At 37.7% G+C, this 25,562-nt stretch overlaps 1 protein-coding gene across 2 annotated transcripts in view; it reads right to left on the bottom strand.

The window, feature by feature from the left end:
* The window catches only part of TRPM7 (transient receptor potential cation channel subfamily M member 7), a 130,678-nt gene that overhangs the window by 21,133 nt on the left and 83,983 nt on the right, over positions 1-25,562 (bottom strand). The window contains exons 22-39 of one of the 2 annotated variants that reach the window (XM_048867305.2): positions 24,624-24,798; positions 23,927-24,053; positions 19,270-19,454; positions 17,729-17,861; positions 16,537-17,255; positions 14,351-14,427; positions 13,093-13,152; positions 9,681-9,777; positions 8,928-8,998; positions 7,923-7,960; positions 6,629-6,654; positions 5,979-6,029; positions 5,819-5,884; positions 4,861-5,144; positions 4,319-4,401; positions 3,780-3,985; positions 2,713-2,764; positions 2,512-2,618 (exon numbers count right to left, since the gene is read on the bottom strand). In XM_048867305.2, coding sequence (XP_048723262.2) covers positions 2,512-2,618; positions 2,713-2,764; positions 3,780-3,985; positions 4,319-4,401; positions 4,861-5,144; positions 5,819-5,884; positions 5,979-6,029; positions 6,629-6,654; positions 7,923-7,960; positions 8,928-8,998; positions 9,681-9,777; positions 13,093-13,152; positions 14,351-14,427; positions 16,537-17,255; positions 17,729-17,861; positions 19,270-19,454; positions 23,927-24,053; positions 24,624-24,798 — 2,557 coding nt within the window. Of the gene's footprint in view, positions 1-2,511; positions 2,619-2,712; positions 2,765-3,779; positions 3,986-4,318; positions 4,402-4,860; positions 5,145-5,818; positions 5,885-5,978; positions 6,030-6,628; positions 6,655-7,922; positions 7,961-8,927; positions 8,999-9,680; positions 9,778-10,753; positions 10,863-13,092; positions 13,153-14,350; positions 14,428-16,536; positions 17,256-17,728; positions 17,862-19,269; positions 19,455-23,926; positions 24,054-24,623; positions 24,799-25,562 lie in introns of those variants that run through there. The other variant, XR_012670261.1, reaches the window with a different exon arrangement.

The raw sequence follows: 25,562 nt of genomic DNA, 5'->3' as shown, positions 1-25,562 counted from the left end.
CCCAGTTTTGAGAGATCCTTTTGTAGCTCTTCGCAGTCTGCTTGGGACTTAACTATCTTGAGCAGTTTTGTATCATCTGCAAATTTTGCCACCTCACTGTTTACCCCTTTTCCCAGATCATTTATGAATATGTTGAATAGGACTGGTCCCAGTACAGACCCTGGGGGACACAACTATTTACCTCTCTCCATTCTGAAAACTGACCGTTTATTCCTACCCTTTGTTTCCTAGCTTTTAACCAGTTAAAATCCATAAAAGCACCTTCCCTGTTATCTCATGACAGCTTACCTTGCTTAAGAGCCTTTGGTGAGAGAACTTTTCAAAGGCTTTCTGAAACATCTAAGTACACTATATCCACTGGATCCCCCTTGTCCACATGCTTGTTGACCCCCTCAAAGTATTTTAGCAGATTGGCGAGGCATGATTTCCCTTTACAAAAAACATATTGACTCTTCCCCAACAAATTATGTTCATCTATATGTCTGACAGTTTTGTTCTTTGCTATAGTTTCAACCAGTTTGCCTGGTACTGAAGTCAGGCTCACTGGCCTGCAATTTCTGGAATCAACTCTGGAGCCCTTTTTAAAAATTGGCATCACATTAGCTATCCTCCAGTCATTTGGTATAGAAGCTAATTTAAATGATAGGTTACAGACTACAGTTAGTAGCTCTGCAATTTCACATTTGAGTTCCCTCAGAATACCATCTGGTCCTGGTGACTTATTACTATTTAGTTTATCAATTTGTTCCAAAATCTCCTCTAATGACACCTCAATCTGGGACAGTTCCTCAGATTTGTCACCTAAAAAGAATGGCTCAGGTTTGGGAATCTCCCTCACATCTTCAGCCATGAAGACCGATGCAAAGAATTCACTTAGTTTCTCTGCAATGACCTTATTGTCCTTGAGTGCTCCTTTAGCATTTCGATCGTCCAGTGGCCCCACTGGTTGTTTAGCAGGCTTCCTGCTTCTGATGTAATTAAATTTTTTTTTGCTATTACTTTTTGAGTCTTTGGCTAGCTGTTGTTCAAATTCTTTCTTGGCCTTCCTAATTATATTTTTACAATTCATTTGCCAGATTTTATGCTCCTTTCTATTTTCCTTACTAGGATTTAACTTCCACTTTTTAAAGGATGCTTTTCTGCCTCTCAATGCTTCTTTTACTTAGCTGTTAGCTGTTAAGCTTAGTTGTTTAGCTACTTTTTTAATTTGGGGTATACATTCAAGTTTAGCCTCTATTTTGGTGTCTTTAAAAAGTTTCCATGCAGCTTGCAAGGATTTCACTTTTTCCCCTCGGAGCTCCAAGCCACCACGGGCAGCAGGGTATCCCACAGCTCCTGGCCACCATAAGCGCTGGGGTACCCCGCAGTTCCCGGCCGCTGTGGGAACCCTCAGACCTCCCAGCCGCTGCTGATGGCAGGAGAACCCCATAGCCCTCAGCCACTGAACGAACGCCCCCAGGCCTCCACGGGCATTGGGGGAACCCCTCGAGCTCCTGACCGCCTGGCTGCCACAAGTGGGGTAAGCCCGACCGCTGCGAGCCCCCAGATCCGTGGGTGGCAGGGGTACCACGCAGCTTGCAGCCCCTGCAGGCAGCAGGGGACCCCCAGATGCTGCAGGCAGCTCCAAGCCCCTTGCGCAGCTGCCCCGCTTCAGGCGGTGTGAGGACCCCCAGATCCAGATTTTGTCAGGAATATTTTTAGTAAAAGTCACAGGTCACGGGTTCCCTAAATATTTTCTTTTTGCCTGTGACCTGTCCGTGACTTTTACTAAAAATATCCGTGACAAAATCTTAGCCTTATTAATAGTTAACGTGTTTTTATTTTTTAAAAAAATACAAAAACTAAAAGATTCTCTGTAAAAAGGCAAATTCCATATTTTTCTGCATTTTTCTATGGCAAAAGGATTTCTAGGATCTCTGATCATCAACAAATAGCTTGAAAAAGAACTGGTTTAGGGTCTCTGAAGAGAGTAGTGGGTTGGACATTCATTGTGTTCCATCTCACTGCCATGGGTGGCAAGAGCTAACTGAGGGACAGCCAAGACTGCCTCAGCCTTTATGCCCTGGTATGGGAGCTTAAGGAGCCCTGGACACTGCTATTAAAAAAAAATCACTCTTGTGCTCATGAGGTGCATTCACACCTACATTGTGATCCATGCACTGACACATGTTTGAAGAATTTTTTTTTTTAAACCTAGGAAATAAAACACAAATCTACATTACAAGAAGAAAAGGAGTACTTGTGGCACCTTAGAGACTAACCAATTTATCTGCTCAAATAAACTGGTTAGTCTCTAAGGTGCCACAAGTACTCCTTTTTTTTTTTGCAAATACAGACCAACATGGCTGCTACTCTGAAACCTACATTACAAGATTACTATGGTGAAATTACAGAATTAATGTTACTATTTTCCATATTCTTTAATTCTTTAAATTGTCAACTTGTGACATAGCTACACACAATTTAACGAATAGTAAGGGTAAAAAAAGAAGAATAAAAAACCTCACATACCAGGAAGTTTAAGTTTCCTGCAGCAAGAATTGCAGTGGTGCTTAGCTCTGAAATTTTTGATTGCATCTTCTCCTAAATTGGCTGGACCAAACACCATATCATATGACCTTTAAAATAAAGCACACAAGCATGGTATGTATTTGTCCAAGTCAAACATTAAATACAGGTTAATTTTTTTATAACAACACACATTAATCTTACCTTTTTTCTCCAGCTTTTATCACAGAGGGATCTGTCAAATTTTCACCCACACCTTTACACAAAATATAAGAGTTAAAATGGATACAGTATACGAATAGATTAACACTGTAAACCAGAATCCCTTAGTAGTAAGGATTTCCAAATTTATCACCAAGAACGTAAATCAAGATAGAAAGTCAAAATTTATGGGACGATATTCACTCCTGTACAGATGGCTCCCACCTAAGCTCTATGCACCACTTAAATTCCATTCAAGCCCTATTTTGAAAGCTTAAGTGGTTCCTGAACAGCATGCAAGGTGAATTTTGTCCAGAGAGAATAAGATTCCTACATCTTAGCTATGAGTGTTTCCATGTCTGATGAACATTTGAGGATAAATTGAGACACTACAGATATGGGCTGAAAATGCCAACACATAAATGTTAGTATTTTTATTGTATACACCCTAAGAACATAAATAAGAATTCAACTTTTTTCCTAAGTGTTTCCTACAGCATTGTATTGGCATGTCAGCTAAGCCCACTGCTCATTCAAGTAAAGTAGACCAAAATTATTATGTAATGCTATAAACACTATTCACAATAATTCATAGAATCATAGAATATCAGGGTTGGAAGGGACCTCAGGAGGTCATCTAGTCCAACCCCCTGCTCAAAGCAGGACCAATCCCCAACTAAATCATTCCAGCCAGGGCTTTGTCAAGCCTGGCCTTAAAAATATCTAAGGAAGGAGGTAACGCATTCCAGTGTTTCATCACCCTCCTAGTGAAAAAGTTTTTCCTAATATCCAACCTAAACCTCCCCCACTGCAACTTGAGACCATTACTCTTTGTTCTGCTACCACTGAGAACAGTCTAGATCCATCCTCTTTGGAACCCCCTTTCAGGTAGTTGAAAACAGCTATCAAATCCCTCCTCATTCTTCTCTTCCACAGACTAAACAATACCAGTTCCCTCAGCCTCTCCTCATAAGTCATGTGTTCCAGTCCCCTAATTCATTAAGGTGCCACTGTAAAGAAAATTTAAACCTACCTTACCCCTAATCCCAATTTCAAAATAAGTATATTACCTTGCAGGTCAAGTACCAGCAACTCCCCTCTTGTATATTCATAAGTCCAGTGGCTGAATGCTAGCATGACCTCTTCTAGCATGTTAGTTGGAATTATTTCATCACCGTTGTTGTTATTGTATTTTCTAAATTCTCCAGTCATGCACTCCTCAACTGCAAACCACTGTCCAGCTGAGTGGCAATATAATAGGAAAACTTCCAGGAACCTTATAAAGAATATATTTCATAAATATTACCAAAACGAATAAGATAAGACAATTATGCAGTTGCTGAGTGATAAATATTTTGGTTTGACAAACTTAATTTTTAAATCTGGCTAGGTTATAAAATATGAGTTAAGCCTAGTCCTTGTTAAGTACCAACAGGAAATATTCTTCCCCAAGGTGGTGGCTGAAGGTTTGCATGTTGACACTTCTTAAATAGTGTTTTTGCAAGATGTACTGAATCCCAGGACGCACTTTTTTCGAATGGTAATATGCATAAAAATATACTTCACTAGTAGAAAGTGTGCAGTGTCATGAATAATTTAACACATTTACCTTGGAGAATATGGAATGGATTTAGGCTTCATTTGATTGAAAGCAAACGTGAGTTTCTGTGCTGCCCTCTGCTGTTGAATTTCCTACAATTGAAAATCCATACAGTACTGCATTAAATAATGTAGGGGAAAATTTGGGGAATAAAATAGCAGCAAGAAGGTTAATGTCAATCCTTTTACTCCCTATCAGAAGTTGCGTACAACTACACAACTGTTTTAATTCCGTCTGTATCAAGAGATTGAACTATTTGACACAAAATAAAAATCTATTGAACAAGAAATGTTTAAATTGGCCTTTGGTTTGTGTTAGGGTGACCAGATAGCAAGTATAAAAAAATTGGGATGGGGGTGGGAGGTAACAGGTGTCTATATAAGAAAAAGCCCCCCAAATTGGGACTGACCCTATAGAATCGGGACATCTGATCACCCTAGATTGTGTAGAACATTAGAAGCATCAGAACTTTGTTGTATACTAGTTACTGAAAATTTATTTTTAATATTTTTGCCTGTCAATGTCTAATAATTGTCAAGAATAAAACTTACTCTCAAACAGAGGTGTAACACTGTGTCCTCTTTGTAAATGCTTGACCAAGTATTCACAACTTCAGGAAGAAAAGATTTGATGATATAAAGATGTCCTGATTTCAGAATATCATATTCTGACCAAGTGCATGCTACTTTAACAGCTCGACGTAATCCACCTCCCATCTCCTCTTTACTTAAAAATTCAATTTTAGCACAGAGTCCTAGCTGTGACCAGGAAGACATGCTGTTGTTCAAGATGCTGGGAGAACTTTCTTCAAGGCGATACACAGTGACTGGCTCACCTGTAACATCACAGTACAATAGTACATTTCTTTTCAGAGTTCATGACAAACAAGGCTGCAAATATATAAATATGCTTTAGACATGGATAAATCAAGATGTTAAATTTCTAATGCAACTGGGAGCTCGTAACAGATTGGGAGAACCCTCTCTAATCTCTTTCTTAAACCAGCAGGGGACCATGATGTTTTTGCTTCTCTCATTGGAAGTATTAATCACACAGTTTAAATCGAGCAAAGCATGCCTAGTTACCACAGTGATGGAAACCTTATGAAATAAGCATAACAAGGCAGAAAAAAGTGTCAGTTTGAAGAGCTTTTCCATACAATTTACATCATGCTTTTCAGAGAAGTTTTATTACTCTGAAGACTACTGGAATTAAGTCATACAGTTTCCTTTAAGCCAACAAGCTGCATTAGTAAAGATGTGATGACATAATTGAAGTCTGCACTTTGGGAGTGTCTTGTGAGATACTGATACTAGACTTCTATTTATTGTCCTGTAATCTATTTTTGAGATGCTGCCAAAATGGTTGATCAAGTTTGGTCTGCCCATTCTGTATTAAAAATAATTGAGCAATTTTTTAAAGTTTGCCAGAGTTCTTAATGAACCAATATTAAATCCTCATTCTGACCTCCCTTCCACCTACTCCAGTAACAAAGATTAAGCTTCTTACCTCTTGGAGGCACAGGAGTGAATGGAATGCTTTGTGATAATCTCATTAAGTTATTTCTTTCCACAGCTGTAGAGAAAGGTTATAGAAATCATGAACTCTCAGACCTAATAAAAAGAAATGTGAATTTTTAAACTTAAACTATTAGTTTTATGATACTGACCTGAGTAGTAGTAAGTGGTGTCCATGATCGGCTTGAAAGGAGAAGCAATACCTACAAAAGTCAAGAAAAAGAGACGAGATACTGAATACTGCACAAGCATGTGCCTTAAAACCTCACACAGTACATGCAAAGAGTGCATTACTTCTACTTTTTGCTTCCTATGTTCTCAAAGTGAATACTGAGCTAAAAAAGAAAGTTGCTTTGCAAATCTCAGATATTACATTTAGTTCTTGAATATCTGATAAATTATGAAGCCTGTATGTGCAAATGAATGATTTTTTTAAACCTTATGACACTTATGGATTGTATTAGTCATGTATGTCTACGACTGAGGATAACTATTTAACACTCACTTTTACGCCTTCAAAAATGCAAAAGAGCACACATTCCACAAGCAGAAAAAAAAAGAATTAGTTCTCTCGCTAATTGCTGCTTTCAAAATCCATAACTTACATTTTTTTTCTAGCACTCTAAAATAAGAGTCACATTCTGTTTGGTTTTCACCTTCATTCATTTCCATATCCTATCATCTTGTAATTCATTTCTGCTACCAAATGTTAAATATATTCTCATATTAGAAAATGCAGTACATGTGTTGTGTATGTTGACAATGTTCGTCCGCTTGTTTGCATTAAGGCAAAAAAGCTTACCATTCAAGGCATCTTCTTCCGAAGGCCTGTAAAAGAGAGAAAGAGTGTGACACACAAAAGTATTGGATGTCACTTGTAAAATAGCCACTTTTTTTATTCTTTATGATTTTCATACAGCAGCCTGGAGTCACTTTGTGGAGCTTACAGTATTGTTTTACTACTTTATTCTACTTTTCAAGGACAGTAGCAAGTTTCTTAATTATTAAAACACACACACACACCCACACACACACCCCCGATTAGGTATTTATATGTTGTCAAAGCATTACTATAAACTCTTCATGTATGACAGCATATCACCTTTTCATTACAATAGCCAAATCCCACAGAGATATTGAATTGAAAACTACCTGGTTCACAGTTTCTATTTCAATTATCAGATTATTAAACCTATGGCTTTATTAAACAAACAGTTAACTAAATGGGATGAATTACTAATGAATATACTAACTGAGTAGTTTCAGGGAAGGATTCACAATAAAAGGTAGGTTAAGGATCCAGGAAGCTAAAAATATATAGTTAAAAACACATATTCAGTAACTAGTGCTAGCGTCAAATTAGACCATGTATGCAGTGTAGTTGTAGCCCTTTCAGTCCCAGGGTATTAGAGAGAGACAGAGATGTGACTCGAAAGCTTGCCTCTCTCACCAATAGAAGTTGGTCCGATAAAAGATGTTACCTCACCATCTGGTCTCTCTAAATTAGGCCATTTTATTTTGGTGCACATTCTACCCTCAGACATACGTGTGGCTCCATTAACTTAAATGGAACTTGTCAATACGTTTCAATGAATAAAATTAGTCATTTATTAGGGAAAAATACCACAGGCCAGCTCTTTTATTTAACTTACATGAATAGCAGTCATTCAAATGAAACAAATCATGCTTGTAAACAATTTAATGAAAACATAATTTATTCGCTTTTTCACTTTGTGTTTAATTATTGCTCATTGAGTTCAATGTAGCTGTTCTCCAGTGGCATATAAAAAATTAAAAGGGCATTAATGCAAGACTATTGTAAGACTTGATCCACTGCAAAATAGTTGACTATTTGCAATATGGTGTTTCAGTTCTCCCTTTGATTTTTAAAATGCCTACCATTTTCTAGTTTTTAGAGATTACACTTCAGAGATTCATGCTCTCATATTTATTTTTTAAGTCAACTAGAATATTTCAGAGCCACTGCCATAGTAACTTAAATGTCAAAATTAAAAACCAAAGCCCTAAAGAAAGATAACAGTGCATCAGAAAATATTTGGACAATTCTACCACTACTGATTAGAAAACTTACTTACATTTGATTGCTACTTGAAGGTCTACCTTGTAACCAATCCTTTAAATCAAAAAGAAAAAAAGACAAGTATTTTTCCCCCAATACTGAAAGCAGAATGAGTTTACTTAACCGCTTTGTATAGTCTTTGTTAAGATATGAAAATAAAGGTACTACTGGCAGTATTTCTCAGGATTGTATTGATAAAGTAGTTGAAGTGAAAGATTCAAATATAGTGGAAGGATATCATAACATACTGCAAGGATAATATATTAAGATATACAAGAACAAATAACTGATTAACACAATAGAAAAGGTGACTATATCCACCATGGTTATTTAGTGGATTATTTAAACCCTTTTACTTCTGAGTGAGAACATTCTTTATAAAAACAGTGAAGCAGCACAAGTTAATGCTTATCCTCACAGAACTGTACCAATAATCTTCACTAATCCTTATCCTTCCTCCCACTCAAAACAGGACCTCTGCTGTTTCCTCCTGAACTTACTGGAGAACACCCTAAACTGAGCATTACTCTTCCATGTAGCCCATCTATTTTTTTCCTCTCTGTACATCACCTTGTTTCAGCTTCATACTGATTTCCTTTAGACCTAACACTCATATGTTCCCAGCATTCTCATGATGATTTCTGACCCGACTGTTGAGTATCAGTAGGGAATCTAGTTCTGCAGGGAGCATGTGTCAAGAGATTGGGGCAATGATGGATATAGTCAGATCTGGATTCCTTTTCTTTCGCTGTCTAGTAAAAGCCCTCTTTGAAATCCTGCAATGTATCTCTTACTGAGCATAATCTCCTCAGAAGACAGACAGAACCCAGTTTTATAGAGGTACACTTTTTTTATTTTAACTAGGCAAGCAAGTTCACAGTGAATACCACTAATGGATGTCAACTGGTCTACATCTGAAGTAGGTATTAAACTGTATCTCAATAAAATGTTTTATTTTAGTTATAATTTTATAGAAATTATTTGAGAAATCTGATAAAACTGTCAACTGGAGTATACAAACCGTGAGCAATGCAGCCTTAGAGTCTACTTGCTGAGTATCTTCAGCTGATGCTCTTCTACTTTTGTTGTGAACTAGAAAAGAAATGAATTTACAATTTGACAAGAGAACCAGACAAGTATGTGTTTACCAAAATAGAGGATGTCTTAAATCTTTCCTAACAAAGTGAGCAACTGAGCCATTTAATCTAGCCCCCCAAAAAAGAATTTAAACACTCACAAAATTTACTATGTGTAACTCGGCATGTCTTTTAAAGGACAAAAACAAAATGTTTTGAAACATATATGTAAAGTAAGTTTAAAAGGAAACACCCTCACCTTAAAATCTAGTCATTTGTAAATAGATGAATTATTAGTTTCAAGTAGTAACATCTATATCTCCCTGTAATTTTTGTCATTTTAAAGGTTACATTTTCAATTTTTATTTTTATTTTTTTTTAATAAGAAACTTGATTCTCTCCTCAGTGTAACTATGTGAAAAAGTACATGAACAGGGGAACCTGACTATCTTTGGAAAAAATAGTACAACTGACTAAACAAATGCACAAAGTTAAAAACTTTTAGAATATACAGAAGATTCTTCCCTACTCTCAGTTAAGAGTACTCTGGTGTTTCAGGTAACAGCAGGTTAAATATACATTCAGAGACAAGTTTGATTTTTATGTTGATGCACCCTTTGAAATAATGATTAAGTATTATGCATCATTTATAAAATTCAGAGATAAAATTGGACTACCAGAAAAATTAGCACACTTACATTGTTCTGAATGAACTGCCAAAGAGTTTTTGTGATATTCTGTAAATCCATCTTTAGAATTAACCTCGCTTAGGCTGCAATCAGCTTGAAGACCAGCCTGTATTATAAACACATACATTGTTATGAGTCATCATTCCTGAAGTACTTTCCCCTTCCTGCAGCTTGGCAATTTGCTTAGTGTTCAGCATATAACTATTCTCTCTCTCGTACCATCTTTCAAATTTACAGCATGAATACATTTTAAGGGTACCTTTACAGCTTGCTAAAATCACACATGCTTTCTTGTTAATTCAGTACAAATTTTAAAGATAAACACTTATTTATAGCTATCTTGATTCTAATAATTTTAGAATAAGTAATAAAAACTAGATATATGTTTGAGGAGAAATAAAAAGAGCTACAGTAAACAAAGATAACTGAAAAATGTATTAAACATCTCACACCTTTAGAAACACTAAGTTCTGCTACTCATATCTGTACATATTTGGTAATATTATTAGACTATTCAAATATAATTTAATTATGGTACAATTTATAAGTTAATTAACATTGTATTTTTCAAATTCTAATTCTTAAAATCTGTAAAATTAAACCAAGTTAAATTTTGAAAGGAAATATGAATTTAGGATTTACCACCCCAGATTCTGAATATTTACTACTAAAGAAAAGTAAAGTAAATTGACACTGATATAGCACTGTTTTAAATGTACTGTAGCCATATGTAAAAAGTGAATTAGCAGCTCCCATTGTATAATTCAGTGTTACAAATTAAAACTAATTTTCAAAGACATCAATAAGTCATTTAAATATTCTAAGTCATCTTCTCCAGAAAGCTAGAAAAATCTTAACACTACTTCTCTACCTCTAACATGACAATTTAGAGGCTGCATATGTTTAACACATTTGATCACCAAATAACAAGCAAAGACATGGTTAATGTTTACAGGCTTAAAGAAAGCCAAAATGGAATGAAAAGGAATACACAAACTGACTCTTAGTAGACCAAAGTGGAGACACTTATTTGGGTTGATTACTAGAAAGTCTGGCATTGATCAATCCAATTGTTTAAATACCTTCTCCAGCAAAGACTAAAGGCTTGTGCTTGTGCTTCATCTTAAGGATGTGAGCAGTCCGACAGAAGTCAGTGACACTATTCACATTACATCTTTGCGGCATCATGGCCTATGCAGGGAGTAAGTGCATCCTCAGTTTGTGCAGGTGGTAGGTTTTAACGATAATTAAACATTTTCTGAACACATGCAGAGCCACAGCCAGCCCTCAAAACAATATTCAACTTAAAGTTCTGTTTTTCTAGAAAAAATTAGAGATACTACCTAATCACAGAATATATTCATATATGTTCATGCATTTCAGCTCTAGAGCACACTACCAGTCACCTGAAATCCAAAGATTACTTTAATAAAATCCACAGATCCATGATTCTAAAGAGCAGAGGCATAGAATTTGGAAGACTGTGAACTGGACTGATTTTCACTGTTGGGAAGTTGTAAGCCTTTTTAAAAGCAGTTCTACTTCTAAGGTTGGCTTGACAAAGATTATTTCTTTCATATTCCAAAACAGAAATTTTATGTATGCACTTAGAGGGGGAAGTGAGTGTCATCCATAGCTCCAGTCTCATTGCGGTATCTAGGCTTCAATTACTCACTATCATCATTATATCATTTGGTGTCTTGCAGCCATGGCTTTGTAGTGCTTACATTAGAAGTAGGAACCCATCTCCCCGTCAATCAAGCAAAGTGTAACTCTGTTAAGTGTCCTGAAAATGCTGGTATGCTCAAAAAGGAAGCCATGGTACATGTCCTGATTCTACTGATATTGGAAATGCTCAGAGCTGTCAATATCAAGAAGTTGTTCAGTGGTGTTTGGTTCCAGAAAACAGGTATCCCTAGCTAAGTTCCCTCTAAGCTACGCGGCCGTGCAGCAGCCTATCAAGGGCCACGCAGGCGCTCGCCTTTCCTCAAGCCCTGGAGCTGCTGAGGCCAGGGAGAGGCACCTCTCCCCCCACCCAGCCCAGGTGCTACTGCAGTGAGAGAGGGCTGGAGGGAGTCCTCTCACCCCACCGTGGCCCCGGGGCAGCCTGCAACCCAAACCCCTCATCCCCGGCCTCAGCTGGAGCCCTTCCCTGCCCCCCCACCTCAACCCTCTGCTCCAGCCCTGAGCCCCCTTCCGCACCCTGAACTCCTCATCCCTGGCCCCAGCCCCAAGCCTGTACCACCAGCTGGAGCCCTCACCTTCCTCCCCTTTACTCCCCCCCAACCATCTGCTCAAACCCTGAGCTCCCTTCCACACTCAACCCCACCCCCACCACACATCACCTCCATATTGATGCACATAACAAAATTCATTCCGCACATGCATGGGAAAAATTAGAGGGAACATTGGTCCCTAGAGACTTGCAGCTAGAGTGCTCCAGCCTGATGTGCTGAGCTGACTTTGCAGCCTCCAAAAGGTGAAGAGGGAGCATTTGCCTACAGATAGAGCAAAGGGAAACCAGCTTCAAGCACCTACACAGAATCTGTTGTCGCCTCTGTTATTCAATATGCCCCCAACTGCAGGCCCTCCTTCACCAAGGTAGAAGTTCTGCACATCCCATCCCCTGTGGTGCTTAAGTACCTCTAGTACTGCAGAGGACCTGCTAGCTCCCAGCTTTACAAAACTTGCTAGATTGCTGGGCTAGCTAAAATTCTCCAATGCTCCCAACAGCAGTAAAGCCTGCAAGAGAAGGGATTCCCTCCTGAAGACAATCTAAGGAACAGGGGTGTCAGGCACCTAGCATCCTACTTGCAATTAAACATTAACTTTTAATTAGCTTGCCTGAGATCTGGCCCTGGGTCAGTAAAACTTGAGATTAATTTTACATCCTTTCAGATTTTTTGCTTGTATATGGCAAACAATAATTAGAACAATTTGCTAATTTTGGTTAAGCATTTTTTTTTTTTTTTTTAAAAAGGGCATAATCATTTATGAACAGTTTGTTAGATTAACTTCAAATTTGGGAGAGAAATTCTCGGTTGGTCATAGACCAGACTCCTATGTGAGGGGGTGTAAGGATTTGAGTTTTTTTGGGGGGGAGGAAAGGGGAAAGGAAGTGGGAGTGTTGAGAATGGAATTATAATGGAAAGAAATTCAACCTTAAACTATGGTGCAACTGCCACCAATTGTGGGGAGTGGGGCTATGAACATGCAAATCAAAAACGTGATTCACTCAGATAAGTATCAACGTGCTTCCGCTCTTTGGTGTAACCTCCACTATCTCCAAAGTTTTCCTCTTCACACCAGGGATTCTTGAGGTTCTCCCATACTTCATTTTAGAACTCATGCATGAATGAAAGCACCGAGCCAGATGCAATGGTTCCTCAACTGTAACAAAAATCAAAGGCTTCCCAAATACCTGATGTTTGGTCATCTCCATCCCCTCCAGAATAGCTTTCTTAAAGTCCTCCTGTTGCTCCTGTGGAAGAAAATGATATAATGGACTGAGTTACACAAATTAAAATGTTTCAAGGTCACATATTGTATTAATTGAGTGCTTCAGCAACAAAAAAAAAAAAAATAAAAAAACCTCTTCAGAACTCCAGTTTTCTAGAAGCGTTATGAATGTACACTAAACTGGAATTCTCCCAACTACATATTTAAAGCCTCACCTCATCTATTTGAGAATCTGTTGACATGACTACAAGTGGTTCCCTATTCTCTCTACTACAATGAGCAAACCGGATCTTCCACATTATAGTAGCTATAGATTAAGATATCCCTCCCATATCCACCTCTTACTTTCAGTGGAAATTCAAGTTATGTCTTGAGTCTTGACTATTTAAAGCGGACGTTTCCAGTAACAAACAGATGCATACTTTATATCAGCATTCAGTACAATCTTTTAGTAATACTCTTGGCTAGCTCAGTGCAAAGTACATCCACCATCTATTCACGCTCTAATAGCAAGGGTCCATCACAAGGTTGGTCACAGATAACCATCTAATCTTGAAGTTAATTCAGAAGTAAGATTTTCTCCTTGGAATTAGGTGTGAACAATTTTAAAAGAAACTGTCTGCCAGAGGAAGTGAATTACATTATGTCATCTTATTTTACAAGTTGTAAGACATGCAGACAAATAGTGAATTTCAATCTTCAATACTGCAGTTTGCTTTTAAGTTATGAATTTCAAATTGGCAGTGTTTCATTTTATAGCAATGTTGATATGTCGATAATGTAATAATCAAGATTGGATGTTTTTCTAAAAGATACAACTTCCCCAAAACAATCTCCAGAGTGTATGGCCTGTATTATACAGGGGTAAGAACAGATGATCACAACAGTCCATTCTGGCCTTGGAATCTATATTATTTTTCTAATAAAGTCAAGGTATCATTTTTAATTTATTTAATGGCAGGACTAATGTTGGCCTCTGTGAGGTTACATACCATCAAATCCTGTTAAATATTTACTAGTTTCATATTTTTCAGCAACAGTAGTTCCTCCATAGTTAAGGCTGCATTGTTACTGATTGTTAGTAAATTTCTTTTCATATTAGTTTTGCAAAAATCTATTCTTATATTTTCAACAATGTACTACAAACTATACATGAAAAAGATGTCAATGTCCACATGAAACCACTGATTTCAATTTGAAAGTAAAAATTTCAGTCTTACCTCAATATTAACATTTTTTTCTTTAATTTTAATCGCTGACTCCTTAAATTGTTGCAACTCCATGCTGTCTCTGTGACCTTTGACCCAGTAAATTGAAAAACAGAGTATTCAGTATCAACAATAACACTGAAAAAATTTGGAACATGCCAGATATTGTTATTATGATGGGGACAGAAACTGTAATAAATGCTGCCAGTGTTTTCATTGAGAAAGACTTATAATGAAGAACTCTGAAGTAAATAGATATAAACGATGGGTTAGTAAAGATACGGAACTGTTGCTTTTCCTACATTAAAAAGTGTAGAAATGAAATCCATACAATTTAAAAATATTACTCCTTCAAGAAAATAAATTAGATTAGTTTCAGAGGAAACTTCCATATACCATTTTATTTGATATTCTGAGTCTCACTATTTTTACATAAATGTGAAAAGTATAGAAAAAGCAGAGTTTCCTGCGGTAGGTTTTTAAAATATACACTTCATCCTAATAGTTACAGGAAATATTTTCAGAATTCCACCAATGCGCATGGTTTTATAATGAAAACAAACATAATTGATTGACAATATAAAGCTATACCGCATCTGAATTTCTATAAAACATATATATTATGGATGAAGAGTATATTCTAAATTCCAGAAGAGAAAAGGACCATATAATGAAGGCATGGCTCAAGTAAAATAAGTATACTTAATACTTATCCTTATTAGTGCTGTGGTACATTTAATTAAAGACCTGACTGAGCTATACAGTCGGATTTCAAATCCTTTGTGTTTTCTGCTTTAAAAAAACACCACCACAAACTAATAAAGTATAAAGGTTTTTCTGTATTATAATGAACCCTGTTAATGATTACAATTAAATGCCTTGCCACCCGCCTACAAGTCAAAAAAATATTACTTTTTGAGCACCTAAACATAATGGCATCAGAACACACCTCTTGTCTAAATTTAAAACTTAACTTTAAATAGTAAATATCACTTGGAAAATATGTTTTAGGATACCCCTAGTCAATTGCTTTTGCAAGATAACACTTGCACAGGTGCCTGACAGATTAAGACTGTGATCCTCTACATGGTTTTGGGTCTAATTTAAAGTATTTGGTCTCTAATTTACAGTATTTAGTTAGTAAACCAACACCTACTTTTGAAATGAATCTGCCACTGTTTTATGAATCAAAGAGTGTCTAAAGAATCTAATAAAAACATGCACCTTTTTACTGTTACGTAAAAGTTGAAGCAGCACATAACGTTGGAACAAACAAGGACTTTGGAAAGTTTTCAAAATATTATTGTACTACTACAGTATTACTGTAGATAACAGTGGTAGATCCTGGTCACAGAAGTGTTGAGGAGGATAGCATAGTAAGGATCCCTGAGCTTGACACAGATACCACAAAGATATTTATTCATGATTCCATTAGCCAAAACAAGTCTTTTGCAATTTCTCAAAAATAGACAATATTTTTTGCATGGACAAAAAGTTGGACCTTAAAATTAGTCCTATGAGAGTTCACCTGAGCTGTAGAGCTGCTAACATTGTTAAGAAACTGTTATTTGTCAATAGCTGTCCAATGTTTGTCGGAAAAATATTGTCTATGTGACAGAATTATAAAGAAATGATAATTTTAAAGTTAAAAAATATCCATACAGTTTAGAGAAAATAGAAAGGTTTAAAGCAAAACAGCAAAGCACAATGGTAGAATAAAGTCACCTGCAACCAGAATAAACCCAAAATACCGTACAATTCTTGGTAAATCAAACCTTCTGGTTTCGACTTGGTCCATTGTTTCTGAAGTAGTCCTGTAATGATGTTAGAACTTAAATCTCTATATGGTGGTTCCATTGCTTGACCATGCTGGCTTTTGGAAACTTCATCTTTAACATTCAATTTTTCATGTGAACCGCCACTTGGGTCACAGTTTACAGTTGATGCTTGGTTGCTGGATGACAGAGGTAACTTCTTTTGGACACTGTTCTCAGAGGACTGCTCACCATATGTATCACTTCTTCTGCTGCAGTTGTAATCATTAGTGTCATCTTCATCATGAATAAAACCACAGTTAACATATCCTCCACTTTCAACACAAGGCTGGGTGAAAGCAAGGCAAGCAGAGCCAGAAGCAAGAGGATAAAAGCAGCTACTAATGACCTCAGGACATTCACAATCTACTTTGTTATACTTACCCACAAATGCACCAAATTCTACGTTAGTATCTCCTTCTGTAGCCTTAGACAAAATTGCTGCTTCATTGTTTGCTGCAGATTCCAACTGACTTTTGCAACTCGGCTGAGATGGAGTGCTAACAAATAATTTAGCTGTTGGGGATGTTAGATGTGGCACGCTGTTTGATGAATTGCCTAATTTTTTATTTTTATTAATGGATTTTGAGTTCTCTTCACCCTGTAATCTTTGTCGAAGTTCTGGAGGAGAAACAGCACTTGGAAATAAGGCACTGCCTGAGGAACCTGCCTCTTGAAAGTTTAGTTCTCCCCCCCTGGAAACTGGAGCTAAATCCTGACCAATTGTCTTATGTTGAATATCTCTTTCACTGTGCATAGAAATGTTACATAATAAAGCATTACTACTTTCGAGGTCTCCTTGTGGAAAAGAAGAACCAAACACATTTCCGATGTTGTGTTTTTTCCATACTGAAGATCTGAGAGAACCATCATCAATAAGGTTTTGTGCCAAATGTTTTGAAATGCTTAACTCCCGGGTAATTTCATTATGGACTTTGCTGGCTTCCGAAGCCTTTTGTGCAGTTAGTGTTTTTAGAGTATCAACAGTGAGAGCAGAGAGATCCTGTAGGTGGCCAATCTGAGAATCTAAAGAGTTCAATGACCGTTTGATGTAGTTGACTCTATCACCAACTTCTTTTATCTGAATGCACATTTGTTCAACCCTAAAAAAAAAATCAAATTATAAAAGGTAAGCTTTTTGTTCTCAAACTGTAAAGAAGAAACACTTTTGCTATACTTCTTTTTGACAGTTTGAGAAAGGAAAATGTATCATTTGTAAATTTTAGGGTAGCTTAATTGATTTCAGTGGATTGTTGTAGAAAAAGGGATACTTGTACATACTTAAGCAACAAGGAACAAATGCACATCAGCAACTTGCCTACAGTACTATTGTTTAACACCCATTCCAATACATTTGAGAAGACCTCTTTAAAGAGACAAAGTCTCAGTCTGCTATGCACGAGCAAGTGTCAGGAATATAGACAGCATAAAACAGTCTGTAATAATTTCTATGTAGCCAAGAAAAAGTGTCCTGCAACACTGTCATGAATACTTTGTACATGCAGCTATATGTATTGTACTTTTCCTGATAACAGGTTTTAATTTAAATGTTTACGTTTCTACATAAATTTTCTACCGTTCAAATGTGACTCGAATTCTCTCTTCACTTCCAGAGTGGAATTTATCATCTTTTTCATTGAAATACATCTCAACACACAACTCTTCAAAGTCATGAAGTTTCTTTTGGTCTTCTTCTGTTAGGAAGAGTTCTAAAGAAAGAGAAAGCAACATTTCAGGAGATTAGTAGGCTATGATACATCACAAATGCTTGAAATAAGTAGCCACATTGATCAATGAGATAGGGTAAATGAGGATGCTACCTAGCTCTCTAGAGCTGGTTGAAAAATGGGTTTTACCCATGGTGGAAAACTTCAAATTTTTAACAGGGGGGGAAAAGTTGAAAACTGAAAATTTTCAGAAAAAAAAACACCACATTTTTTGGTTGGAAACCAAAAATTTCAATTATGAAATCCCACTGAGGTTCATCATGGGAGTTGTAGTTTGGGTGCCTCATGTTGCCATTCCCTTCTTTTGGTTGAGCTCCCTGGCTAGACTATATCTTCCACAATACACCATGGTCTCTGCTCTTGCCGAGCCCCAAGCCACAGTGCGTCATGGCAAATTAACTTTTTGTTTTTTGGGTGTTTCTATTTAAAAAAAAAGTTGAAGTTTTCCAAGGAAAGCAGATACTATTCATGAAAAAATTTTGTTTAACTGAAAACCCAATTGTCTGTCAGAACACAGTTTTGTTACAAAAAAAAAAAAATCTAACCAACACTACAAAACACCATGAAAGTAAGATGTCTTTGCAAGATTTATTTAAATCTAAATGGAATTAAAGCAGAGTGTAGAAATATAGCATTGTATAAAGTCAATATTTGTAAAACTACTTTAAAACAGGAAAACTGGACCAGGGCTTACAAGGAACTACTACTAGCAAAATGAAACAATAGTGTGAAAAGATAGTAAATAATGAAATATATGAAAATAATCAGTAAACAGGATGGGAAGAAGAAAACAAAAAAGAATGACCCTCATCAGAAAATTGGACACACTGATAAATAGGGCAAGGGACTGTTTTATTTTACCTACACACAGTGTCATGCAAATAGGCAGCTATTTTCTCCAAGTTGTCCACTACTTTACATTCAGTTTTAATATAAATGGGAATCTAGTGCTCAATTTACCAATATTAACTCCAAATGCAATAACAGAAGGATTATTTTAATGGATATGGGACAGAACTGAAATCTAAGGCTTGGCATAGAATGTTACTGGTAACATGGCAGTAGAAATTGCCAGACACAATAGTTGTGGTTCAGTCCCATAAAATGACTTACAAACTAACTCCCACAAGTATTTTTTTTTTTAAGTTCTTTTAAGGTATTTGTTTTATCAGAATGCAAGAGAGCTCAACCACTTTACATTAGTTAAATGATAATAAAATATAAACAAGTTGCCTGCTTCATTATTAATGAATTAAACATTATATTGTGCTCTCTTTGCATTATAACGAAGAGTAGTAACCAAAGAGTTATCATCACTTTCTTGACAACTTACTTTAATCACAGAAAAACAAGGAAAACTAATAATTGCTTGGATAAAATTTGTTCTTACTTGGTCCATCTGAAGTCTTGTCTTTCTTTCTTCTTTTACATATACAACAACATAAGGAAGCCATGTGACTAAGAATAATAAGAGGTGGAGGCAGGACAGGTTTTTCATGGTAGGCCATAATGAAATGATAGCGCTGATACTTCCATACGATGTTTGAAATTGCCTTTACTTGTAAATATACATTGCTGAAGGGGGGAAAACGTAAAAGTGTTAACACAAAGATTTTAGATGTTAGTAACTATCAGAAGCAATTTTACTGCTTTCTGAATTTTACAAAGGCATAATTGTAGGGAATGTACAGATTGTACATAACTGTGTATTTTAACTTTACTGCAAAAGTAACTCATTAAATTTTTAAATAGGAGTTAGAAGTGCATCAAGGGAAGGCTATCCCAATATGGCAAGTTGTTCTTTCAACTTACAGACTATTACAGTAAAACCTTTTATACCCGACATGTTGGGGGAATGGCGGGTGCTGGTAAGTGAAAAATTCCGGTAACTAAGAGGGAGGGAGTTTGGCTGTGGGAAGGGGTGCGGGCTCTGCAAGGGAGTTTGGCTGTGGGAGGGGACTCAGGGCAGAGGGTTGGGTGCGGGAGGGGGTGCAGGGTGCCGGATCTGTGCGGTGCTCACCTCAGGCAGCTCCCTGCAAGCAGCGACATGTCCCAGCTGTTCCTAGGCAGCTCTGCACATTGCCTCTGCCCACAGGCGCCGCCCCCACAGCTCCCACTGGCCGCAGTTTTCTGCCAGTGGGATCTGTGGAGGCTGCGCTCGGGGCAGGGGCAGCACGCAGAGCTGCTTATCTGCGCCTCCACCTAGGAGCAGCTGGGACATGTCGCCACTTGTGTGGAGCTGCCCGATGTGAGCGTTGCCCGGATCCGGCACTCCGAAACCCCTCCCATGCCCCCAACCCTCTGCTCCAAGCCCCATCCCATGCCCAAACTCCCTTCCAGAGCCCACATCCTGCACCCCCTCCCACACTCCAGCCCCACATCCCCTCCTGCACGCCAAATCCCTTGTGGCCACTCCTCCACCTAGGAGCAGCAGGGACGTGTCGCTGCTTCCGGGGACCCACACAGACCAGACTATAAACTGGACTTTCAATGACAATCAGAAATGCCGGTTTATAGAGCTTTACGGTTGGTAAAGTACTGGATAACACAGCTTTTCCTGTATTTGGGAATGGTGCTCAGGATATTAATAATCACATGATTTTGCCTATTGGTTATTTGTTTGTCTAGACTGAGCTGGTAGTGACGAAGCCATCAGGATCTGACTTCATGGCCCTATCGTTGTTTCCATGCCGTTCCTTATGGACAACACTAACCACCAAAATTCGCCACTATTTTAGCAGTCTCACAAATGCTAAGGTCTGAAGCAGTGGAGAGAACACGGCAGGGGGCATGTTTACCCTCTCATCTCTAGGATCCCTTCTGTAATGCACTAAGAATAAGTCTACTGTACAAATTTAAGTATCATAATGTAACTGGTGACCACTGGGAAAGGAATAGCTATCTAGTCACAGGCACAGTAATTATTCACCAGTTGTCTGAGGCATTACAGAACTGGCAGCAGCAGGTTTGTAACTGCAAGGCAAAAATGCAGGCATGTTGGCATGCCTATGTGTTGTGACTGTATGTTCAAACTAGATTAAACACACAATCAGTTAAATGTTTAACTAGCGAGTTGCACATGCAATCATCCTGTCTGCATACACAAGTGCGGCTCACACACACACACAATATCCCAGTAATTTGTGCAAGCTGGCCCAATAAATGTAATCATTGCTTGTAGTAGTTATACCATCTAACCTAATTTCTTAAATTTGAAGTATGCAGTTTCTTATCAGGTATAAATAAAGCTCAATTTGTATGATTAAAATACCGTAGGACCACTTTTATTAACTGAGAAAATGCCAGTTTTCAGTATAAAAGTCTGCATGGTTCTAAGCCTAAAGCCTAAAGTCAAATAAATTTGACAATCTAACAAACTTTTTTTGTAATGTTAGGTATGCAGATTCAGAAGTAAAGTCAGAAATGTAAAACTTGTGGAGATTTGTTTCATGTGTAGGCATAAACTAGCAACAACGACTTGTTACAGGTAAGTGTTTCTGCAAAAGTACAGCAGGACGTTACTAATCCATACATGTTACACTTACACAAAAAATGCACTCTTTTTTCCCTGTCTAGTAACATAAGAACACAAAACAATGCTATTAAATCTTTGCTGAGACTTCATTGTATACTAGTAAACTTAGTATATTTGGAAAACTAATGAAGAATAAAATTGAAATAAGCTTATCAAGTTAAATTTAATGACATCATCATTTACCATCTTTGCTTTTTATTAATTTAGATTGCTAATTAAACTGCATTAATTTGCAACAGGTTCTCCAGGCAGTGTTAAAGCAGGAAATTTAAAAGTAATATTTAAGTAGGACTTTTTTTTTTAATTTTACCTTTTATTTAGTATTGATCATATTTCTTAAAGTACTATACAGGGCACACTGCCCTGCCACCAGGTAAAAACAAGAATACAAGAAACAACATTAAAACATCAGTGTGACTCTAAGGGACTATCATTCATAGAATCATAGAATAACAGAGTTGGAAGGGACCTCTGGAGGCCATCTAGTCCAACCCCCTGCCCAGAGCAGGACCAATCCCAACTAAATCATCCCAGCCAGGGCTTTGTCAAGCCTGACCTTAAAAACTTCTAAGGAAGGGGATTCCACCACCTCCCTAGGTAACACATTCCAGTGTTTCACCACCCTCCTAGTGAAAAAGTTTTTCCTAATATCCAACCTAAACCTCCCCCACTGCAACTTGAGACCATTACTCCTTGTCCTGTCATCTGCTATCACTGAGAATAGTCTAGAACCATCCTCTTTGGATCCACCTTTCAGGTAGTTAAAAGCAGCTATCAAATCCCCCCTCATTCTTCTCTTCCGTAGACTCAACAATCCCAGTTCCCTCAGCCTCTCCTCATAACTCATGCGTTTCAGTCCCCTAATCATTTTTGTTGCTCTTCGCTGGACTCTCTCCAATTTCTCCACATCCTTCTTGTAGTGTGGGGCCCAAAACTGGACACAGTACTCCAGATGAGACCTCACCAATGTCAAATAGAGGGGAACGATCATGTCCCTCGGTCTGCTGGCAATGCCCCTACTTATACATCCCAAAATGCCATTGGCCTTCTTGGCAACAAGGGCACACTGTTGACTCGTATCCAGCTTCTCGTCCACTGTCACCCCTAGGTCCTTCTCTGCAGAACTGCTGCCTAGCCATTTGGTCCCTAGTCTGTAGCGGTGCATGGGATTCTTCCGTCCTAAGTGCAGGACTCTGCACTTGTCCTTGTTGAACCTCATCAGATTTCTTTTGGCCCAATCCTCCAATTTGTCTAGGTCCCTCTGTATCCTATCCCTACTCTCCAGCGTATCTACCACTCCTCCCAGTTTAGTGCCATTGTGTTTGTAGTTCACTGTGCCTTCAGATATGTCAATTCAGTGAAAGAATTATGATTTCCCTGTAACATGCTATTCAAGTTATTAGTAATATAGATTTGCTTCATGCCTCCAGATAGAGTTAGAGCAAACTGTACTCCCCTGTGCTTGCAAGGACAGCTGTGCCAGCAATTTTTACCCATAGGCAGGACAGAACGTTGTAGTCCTGACATTCTGTCAGAGAACAGCAGCTTTTAAACTTCAGCCAGGACTCCCACAAGAGTCCTGCCAGTGGAGGATCCCAGACAGATGCACTGAATATCCCTCACCAGATCTATATACTTTTTGCGTAAAGCTAGCTGGTTCCAGGCCCAACAGGGAGACAGGGATTGTGGAGATCTTGCATGGTTGTGTATTGCCTGGTTTGTAGTTAAGGGGTGTGGGGAAAATCATTTATCCTATTCTGCTTGGTCCCTTTCATCAGAAAGAAGTTCACTTAGGTCAAATTTCATTTTTTCAAATTAAAATGATCTGGCTGATTTTTTAATCTTTAATGTGGGCTGGTATACTAACCCACTAATTATTGCAAATTGGAAACAGGCCTACTAATCATGGATTAAGCAAATCTTCAGTTTTAATGAGCTGTGTACTATTACAAATGCTTTTTCAAAATAACGGATTAGAAAGATAAACAAAATTTGATTTTAAATTTCTCTATAGCTATCCCTAGCCAAGCTTATTTAAAAAAAAAAAAAAAAAAAAAAAGAAAACCAACCAAACATTTGTACTTTGGAATAACATTCTGGGTATGAAGTTACGCCAGTGGAGCAATAAACCCAAGAACCAATTTTGTTCTTTTTTTATTTTTGGAAAGGAGAGAAGAAAGAGGGCAGGGGTGCCCTCAAATTCCCCCTCCCTTACCTTCCCCTCTGTTACATTTAGCCTCCCTGCAATTTTGGGCTGGACACAGTGCTTTCAGAAAGCATAGCATCATGAGCAGGGTGTAACACAATCCCTCTGCCCTAGGAACTGGGCAGACTGTCCCTACAGTGCTGAAGAGTAATGGATCAAGATTAGCACCTGAAGAACACACAGCCACCAAAACAGCAGTGCCTTCCACTGCCATCAGGCCACCAAACTATTTTTAGTTAGTTTATTCAAATTAGATATGTACTTATCACCAGATTAACAATTATCTGAAAGTAACAATATACTTACTTGAAAAATGCAATAAGGAGATTAACCATAATAATGTACTGTACAAAGAGGTAGACAGCTTGAAGAAATGGGGTCAGCCATGTTCCAGGTCCACAGAGATGGCCAACTTGTGTATCATTTGCACATACTTTGGTGAGAAAACACAGAGACCATATTTTCTTTTAGAGAGGACTTTTAATACTTATAGCAGATATAGATGCTGAAAGAATCACTCAAAGACTGTGCAATAACTAGCTGTATGCATCTATCCTGTAATTTGTTCTTTTAAAAAAATACAATTAGTAACAGTTTTTAAAAAGTTACAGGAGAGAGAGGCATCCTGTAGTTACTGAGTGGTCTTTATCAATTAAGTAAAATGCTTTTTCAGCTCACAGCAACAAAATCTTTTCATGATGGCTGCATATGGGATAAATACAGCTCTACGCTTAGCCCAATTGGAAGACACTTCCCCTTTTGGCCAAAAAAGGAACAAAAGTTCTCATGCTAGGTCATGTTTAAGCTTTTTTCAGCATAAGCAAGACAAAGAGTTCCCTACATTTGGGACTTAAATGGGTATACCTCAAGAAGAAAAGGTAATCCAATACAACTAACTAAATTCGTGTTTCATCAACACACCTCAGCCTATCAGCATCTGGAAAAAAAATATCCTTAATCCTTGAGGGTTTCCATAAATTGTTCTAAAATTGCATCATCTTACCATCAATTTCATATGCATAAACTTCACCAAAAATCATCCAGTATGGATGAAACACAATATCTCTAGCAAGAGTCCAAGATGGTGCTTCATTAGGATAGAGTATTGCCTTCCGGGGAACACCAAAACTAAGCAGTACAAGTGCCATAATCACTACAATGTAGAACATGTTGGCCACCTGTTTAAAAAAAGTTCAAGTTAAGAAAACTCACAAAGTCCATCAAATAAAAGCTTTGGCAATTATGGTTTCAAAACACGTGTGTAATAACTATCTCCAAAATGTATCAATATTTAACTTTGTGTGTATCTATATATAAACAGATTTGGGGGTTAGCAAACTGAGGATAAGGATTTATCATACTTACTCCTTAAATGAGAAAGAATAAAACATACAATTCAGTTTTGCAGCAGTCTGACATGCTATTTTAATTCTTTTTATTTTTAAAATATTAACCAGCACTGAAGTATACCCAGCTTCCTTACGATTAAAGCAAACTTTTATACAGTTATAGCAGCAATTTCTAGTGCAAGCTTAAGGAATTGTGTGCATTTTGCAATTTTAAGCAATTTTTGAGGCATTTATAATGGGGTTAGAGGATTCAGCCAGTTAAAACTCAGCCCAAGATCACAAACCTTAATCTTCAGTTTTTCCTCCACCAAACTATTGTATGCTCTTACAGCTTGGAACGCTGATTTACTGTACCCACCAATTTTTATGAATGTGATATACTCCACTCTATGACTCCTCCCTCCTACACTCTCTGAGGCTAAACACAGTGTAGGTACAGTTTTCCCAAGCTCGGAAAATGAGAGTGACACAGAAATAGAACCAGGTTTCATGCACTAGCTTACCTAGCAACAAGCAGGGTTTCTTTTGCAGAAGGTAGGGGGGAGGGGAAGAAGAAGGGGAGAAAGAGAGGAATTGGGGAATCCAAACTTTGG

Source organism: Caretta caretta, chromosome 10 (assembly GCF_965140235.1).
Source record: "Caretta caretta isolate rCarCar2 chromosome 10, rCarCar1.hap1, whole genome shotgun sequence".
NCBI lineage: Eukaryota > Metazoa > Chordata > Testudines > Cheloniidae > Caretta > Caretta caretta.
Note: the sequence above shows the minus strand (reverse complement) of the source record. Positions and strands in the feature narration are given on the sequence as shown.